Source organism: Musca domestica, unplaced genomic scaffold, assembly GCF_030504385.1.
Source record: "Musca domestica strain aabys unplaced genomic scaffold, Musca_domestica.polishedcontigs.V.1.1 174, whole genome shotgun sequence".
Classification (NCBI taxonomy): domain Eukaryota; kingdom Metazoa; phylum Arthropoda; class Insecta; order Diptera; family Muscidae; genus Musca; species Musca domestica.
Window position 1 is genome coordinate 621755 of NW_026712233.1, and position 6000 is coordinate 627754.

The 6000-nt window shown below is 37.3% G+C and overlaps 2 protein-coding genes across 2 annotated transcripts; one reads left to right on the forward strand and one right to left on the reverse strand.

The window, feature by feature from the left end:
- The first annotated feature begins 994 nt into the window (after positions 1-994).
- On the forward strand, positions 995-2191 carry LOC101889150 (large ribosomal subunit protein uL4m). Its single transcript, XM_005189345.4, has 2 exons — positions 995-1783; positions 1843-2191. Exons 1-2 carry the CDS (start codon positions 1095-1097, stop codon positions 2060-2062), a joined length of 909 nt encoding a protein of 302 aa, XP_005189402.1. The 5' UTR covers positions 995-1094; the 3' UTR covers positions 2063-2191.
- LOC131801804 (elongation factor G, mitochondrial-like) lies at positions 2189-5511 on the reverse strand. Its single transcript, XM_059120764.1, has 3 exons — positions 5353-5511; positions 3228-5248; positions 2189-3159 (listed from the first exon to the last, which is right to left on the reverse strand). Exons 1-3 carry the CDS (start codon positions 5422-5424, stop codon positions 3015-3017), a joined length of 2238 nt encoding a protein of 745 aa, XP_058976747.1. The 5' UTR covers positions 5425-5511; the 3' UTR covers positions 2189-3014.
- Between the last annotated feature and the right edge of the window lie 489 nt (positions 5512-6000).

Here is a 6000-nt window from a genome sequence, read left to right on the forward strand (position 1 = left end):
AAAATATACTTTTTGCTAAAATAAAATTCTGATGGAGAACCTCAATTCTCGTTCTATAAAATTGTGATATATAAACTTCTATTAAGTAAACAAATAAGAAATTAAAAATCTATAAATAAAACAGCTAATGCTATTTCTAACAAAATAACTAATAACATATGGCAATATCAGCAAAGACTTCTACCTAATAGCGAAAGCGGAAAACGTTTTTATTGTAATGTGATTTTCAATAGATGGAGCTAGTCTCTGTTGCAACAATAAGGCAGGAAAAGGTTTTATACGTCATCCGTTTTCATGGTAGAAGAATACAGGTAGATGCATCAACGCATCAACATTTTTAAAAGTTTTTTTTTTTTCAGAAATAAGTAAACTTTTATATGTTTTCTCTTACGACGTCAATCGGAGGTTTTTATGATATGGAATGTTTAACAATTATAATCATATTTCATTCAAAAATTTTTTCAAAATTGGTTTGGCAGTTTATTGTCCCAGCAGCTGTGTTGATGCCACTACCTTTATTCTTTTACCATGTCCGTTAATACACACAAGTTGATCCAATTATAACCGGATTTATACCTCACTTATACTATTGAAGATTAGCCTACTGTTTTATTAGATCTGAAGCCGAGTCTTATAGTACGTTTACAGTTTGCAGAATTTATTATACCCAGTGGTGCAATTTCATTGCATATACCTCAAATAAAACCTCATAAAGAGATTAATCCGGTGATTATGTAACTATACAATTAATGTGTTAAATAGACTGCTACACATCTCACATTTTAAATTTAAATTTTCTTTGAAAAATTTTATAAAGGAAATATTTTTCATTTCATATTTTCGTAGAACAAGAATCCAGCCCCTGGATTGCAAATTTCAGAACAAAAAATTCGTTTTCGAAATATTGCCGCCGACAAATTGATTTACACCTGATTAGATTGACTTTTTCGATCATATAGATCCCTACGTTGTTTTTGCTTGTTTCTTTTTCAGCCTTATTCTTATTGGCGCCGCCGGCGGTAAAATCGTCCAACTCAGATGTCTGCATGTAGCACATTTGTAAAAATTGTTGGATTTTAAAAACACACGAGAAAATGTTAGGTTTATTAAATAAAGCGAAGTTCGCTATTGCTCCTGTCGTTCGAGGAATTACGTCCAACAGTGCCCTACGTACCGCCGCTGAAGAAGGCCCACAAGTTGTTGAAAAAACTGCGACACCACCTCCACCACCAGTATCAAGTGGGCCGGCTTTGTTGATACCGCAGACATTGAAGGAATTCTCACCATTGAATCTTAAGGATTGCCGCCAAGCATGGATAGAAAATGTCGATGCTGTCGAAGAACGTAAATTGGGTCTCATTGAATTGCACCCAGATGTGTTTGCAACACAGCCCCGAGTCGATGTAATACAGGAGAATATCGAATGGCAAAGAAAATACCGTTATGTAAGTTTTGCCAATACCAAGAATCGAGCTGAAGTACGTGGTGGTGGTCGCAAGCCCTGGCCACAAAAGGGTGGTGGTCGAGCTCGTCATGGCTCAATTAGATCCCCCTTGCTAAAAGGTGGTGGTATATCGCATGGTCCCAGATCTCCGACAACACATTTTTATATGCTTCCCTTCTTCAAAAGGGTTTTGGGTTTGACATCGACACTCAGTGTGAAATTGGCCCAGGATGATTTGCACATAATTAGTAATGTTGACATACCCAGTCAGGATCCAGAATTTATCAAAGATTTGATACAAGAAAGAAATTGGGGACCATCGGTTTTGATCGTTGACAAGTAAGAGATAATGAGGGCGATATGGTATTTGGTATTTAACATGATTTGTTTATTTACAGAGAAGCTGAGTTCCCCGAAAACATTTGTTATGCCACCGATTCCCTGGGCTATGTAAATTTAATGCCTGCATTTAGTTTAAATTGTTATTCAATGTTGAAACACGACACTCTAGTCTTAACTGTTGATGCAGTTAAACACATTGAAGAGCGTCTGTTGTACCAACTGCATCGTACAGATGGCGTGACCAAGGGCCAAAAATTCAAATTGGATCAAGTTTAAGTTTGTTGTTATAGTGCAAAATAAGAATTAAATAATAAAAATGTATGCAAGTATTCAAACTCAAAATGAAATCAAGTCCGCTGAAGTCAAGTTGCAAGTTACAAAGAATAAATGAGAGCATAGATGTAAGTTCAGCTTTATTTATTTTCATGGTAGATGTTGGATTTTACATTGCTTAGTATACAAGTTGTTAATTGTAGATTGAATTATATTGCAATATTTTTTGAAAGATTAAATGAAGGAAATTCCTGTATCGGTGTTAAGACACGAAAACGAATATTCAGTTTTAAATAATACTCTAAAGGACCTAAATCAGTTCTAATGATACATGAATTGTGCACGTCCGACAATCTATATAGATTTTTTAATTTTATTTCTCGACAACATAACAAAAATTAGCATTGAAATGTTAATATGTATTACCAAATGTAAAATTGCCTTCCGTTTCCCGCTTGGATGTTTGTGGAAATGTTTTTCTTTCGTATTTTTATTTTCGTGCTTTCCTCTAGCCCTAACTACAGCGTAGCCAAAAATTCAAGAAACAATGTCAATCAATTTTAGTTAACATTAAGAACAACTTTCATTTATTTAAATTGTCAAGTTCTCGGCAGTCCAACACGTTAATCGCTCCAATATTAATTTTTCTCACTTTTACGGGTTTTGAAGAAACATTCTTGGGCTAAATAGTATTCATTTCCCGGACCCTCGATCCTATGACTTGTATGACTTGCCTGGACTAACTTTTACCAACAAATCAGTTCAAACCCCTATATCATCGTATAATTATAAATTGATATATCAGTGTTGACTGTTTTTTTTTTTTTCATATCGTTTGTATCACAGCTGTACAAAAATGTATTTTAACAAATTAAATTAAAATTATTGAAAATTATAAACATATTTCTAGATAGGTTATTCGACTTATAACATAAATGAATTAGAATACGATAGCTTAGTTCTTCTTTTTCTTTTTGTCGGGTTGAATCAAGCCCTGTGATTCCTGGTATTGACGGACAATTTGTTCTTGAACATCTGGCAAACATGGGGAATAACGGGAGTACTCCATTGTGAATTCACCTTTACCCTGGGTACTCGATCTAAAAAGAAAAAAATTAATTTTGAATATGTTTTCAAAAATAAATAAACGGACACAATTTTCACTCACCTCAATTCACCAGCATAACCAAACATATCATTAAGTGGAACTTCAGCATAGACTGTAAACCAACCCTCGTTACCATCAGTACCAGTTATAATACCATGGCGTTTATTCAATTGACCCATTACGGCACCTTGGAATTCTTCTGGTGCTGTGACCTCCACCAACATAATGGGTTCCAAAATTTGCCATGAGCCCATTTGGAATACTTCTTTGATGGCACCGTGGGCAGCCAACATGAACGCCAATTCACTGGAATCTACAATGTGGTGACCACCGTCCTGTAGGCGGAAACGTATACCAGACAATTTGTGGCCCGACAACATACCCTTCTGGGCCATTTCGCGGAAGCCCTTCTCTACACCAGGAATAAATTGTTTAGGCACATTTGTACCAATGGTCTCATCAACAAATTCCAATTGGGTATTTTGGTGGGGTGGCAATGGCTCCATTACACCAATGATGCGGGCATATTGACCTGAACCACCCGATTGTTTCTTATGCAAGTAATCAAATGAACAAGGGGCCACCAAGGTTTCCCTGAAAGCTACCTTTGGCTTGCCCAAAGTCACAGGGCAATTATATTCACGTTCCATACGTTGAGCATAGATTTCCAAGTGCAATTCTCCCATACCGGACACCAAAGTTTCTTTGACATCGTTGTCATAGTAGAAATGGAAGGTGGGATCCTCTTTGGTAAATCTTTGTACAGCTTTGGCAAAGTTGTCACGATCTTTGGGATTGTTGGGAGTAATTGCCATAGACACAACAGGGTCGGGTACATAAATTGACTCCATACTTAGACCATCACGTGGATTGGTGGTGAAGGTATCACCGGAAGCACAGTCAACACCAAACAAGGCGAAAATATCACCGGCATAGACCTCATTTACATCCTCCATGTTGTTCGAATGCAAACGTACCAAACGTGCCAAGCGCACCTTCTTGTTGGTTCTGGCATTGAAAATAGTATCTCCTTTGCGCAAGACACCTTGGTAACAACGTAGATATGTCAATTGACCAAAACGACCAGCTTCCAATTTGAAGGCCAATCCCACAAATGGATCTTTGCCATCACGAGCAGGATTCAAGACAATAGATTGTGGTTCCTTTCCATCTTCCTCGATCAAGGCAATATTTTCTACCTCTCCGGGATGGGGCAAATAATCAAGGACAGCATCCAATAGAGGCTGCACACCTTTGTTTTTCAAGGCTGTGCCTACCAAAACTGGAGTGAATGTACGTTTGATACAGGTTCTTCTCAGGGCAGCCTTTATATCATTTTCTGTGAGTGCCTTTTCTTCCAAGAACATTTCACCCAAGGTGTCATCAACGTTGGACAAGTGTTCAATGAGTTCTTGGCGTCTTTCATCCGATTCAGTGCGCATATCTTTGGGAATTTCATCGTATCTAATCTCTGTTCCCAAGGGACCTTCAAAGTATATGGCCTTCTCCCCCACTAAATCAATTATACCTTTGCAGTCACTTTCCAAACCAATGGGTAGTTGGATAAAGGCAGCATTGTGATTCATTTTTGAACGCATTTGTGACAAAACTCTGTAGGGGTTGGAACCCATGCGATCCAGCTTGTTGATGAAACCTAGGCAGGGTACGTTATAGCGTTTCATTTGACGATTGACTGTTAGCGTTTGACTTTGGACACCACCCACAGCACAGAGTACCAAGATTGCACCATCCAAAACACGCAATGCTCTTTCTACCTCCACAGTGAAATCAACGTGACCAGGTGTATCAATGATGTTAATGTTGGTGTCCTTCCATAGGGTGTAGGTGGCAGCTGATTGGATTGTAATACCACGTTGCCTTTCCAATTCCATAGAATCCATAGTTGCACCCACATTGTCTTTACCGCGAACCTCGTGCATGGCAGCAATACGGCCGGTATAGAACAAGATACGTTCCGTCAAAGTGGTCTTACCGCTGTCAATGTGAGCTGATATACCAATATTGCGGATTTTTTCAATTGGTTTGTGTTCGGCAAATTTCAAATGAGTACAATAACCATTCTAGATGGGGAGGGAAAATGGAAAATCAGTATCATTTACAAGGCAATATTACATAACCTACATTTCCAACAAAATCGACCGAGTTGTCAATTAAAATTACTTACTTTGTTGAGAGTTTTGAGATTATTTAAACGGTTAACTAGATTACTAGTTACCAAACGTTTAATTAATGTCATCTTTAGTTGATTTTATTTATATTTTCGTTTGCCAATTGGAAAAATCACACAAATCCCTGGTCGTGCACACTGCAGTTACACCAACAACACGAAAAAGAAGGCAGCAGCGACAGCTGTTCACGGACAATATGACATGTCAGGGTTGCCATTATTGTGAGATATTCGTAGAAAATGATTACTTTTGGGAAAGTAGTCACAAACGTGACTTTTAAGGCGACGAATGATAGTCAGTGTTTTATGGAATGTAAAAGTACGTTTACATGTTATTGGATTTAAAATATAAAATGGATTTGGTAATTCCAAGCATTATCCAAACAGCTTATAAAAGATTGAGTTTTTCAATTTATCACCTTCATTTAGTTTACATCACCTAACATGACGTTCAAACTAAATAAATTTTCTTATAAATGGAATGCCAGATCTACTCGAGACGCGATTGCTGTTTATAATTTATCTCCAACGAAGCAAGAAATTCGATTCGGACCCTTTTTTTACACCGTCAATTTTTAACCGTCAATTCCTCGAATTATAAGTCAGATAAATTATGAATTCTCTTAAAACAAGTAATTTAGTAAT

Excerpts from the sequence above, each read along its gene's own strand:
- LOC131801804 (XM_059120764.1), bottom strand. The coding sequence starts at position 5,424 with ATGACATTAATTAAACGTTTGGTAACTAGTAATCTAGTTAACCGTTTA. Across the intron at positions 5,249-5,352 it reads ATCTCAAAACTCTCAACAAA|AATGGTTATTGTACTCATTT; the intron begins GTAAGTAATTTT and ends CTCCCCATCTAG. Across the intron at positions 3,160-3,227 it reads GGTTATGCTGGTGAATTGAG|ATCGAGTACCCAGGGTAAAG; the intron begins GTGAGTGAAAAT and ends TTTTCTTTTTAG.
- LOC101889150 (XM_005189345.4), top strand. The coding sequence starts at position 1,095 with ATGTTAGGTTTATTAAATAAAGCGAAGTTCGCTATTGCTCCTGTCGTT. Across the intron at positions 1,784-1,842 it reads TCGGTTTTGATCGTTGACAA|AGAAGCTGAGTTCCCCGAAA; the intron begins GTAAGAGATAAT and ends GTTTATTTACAG.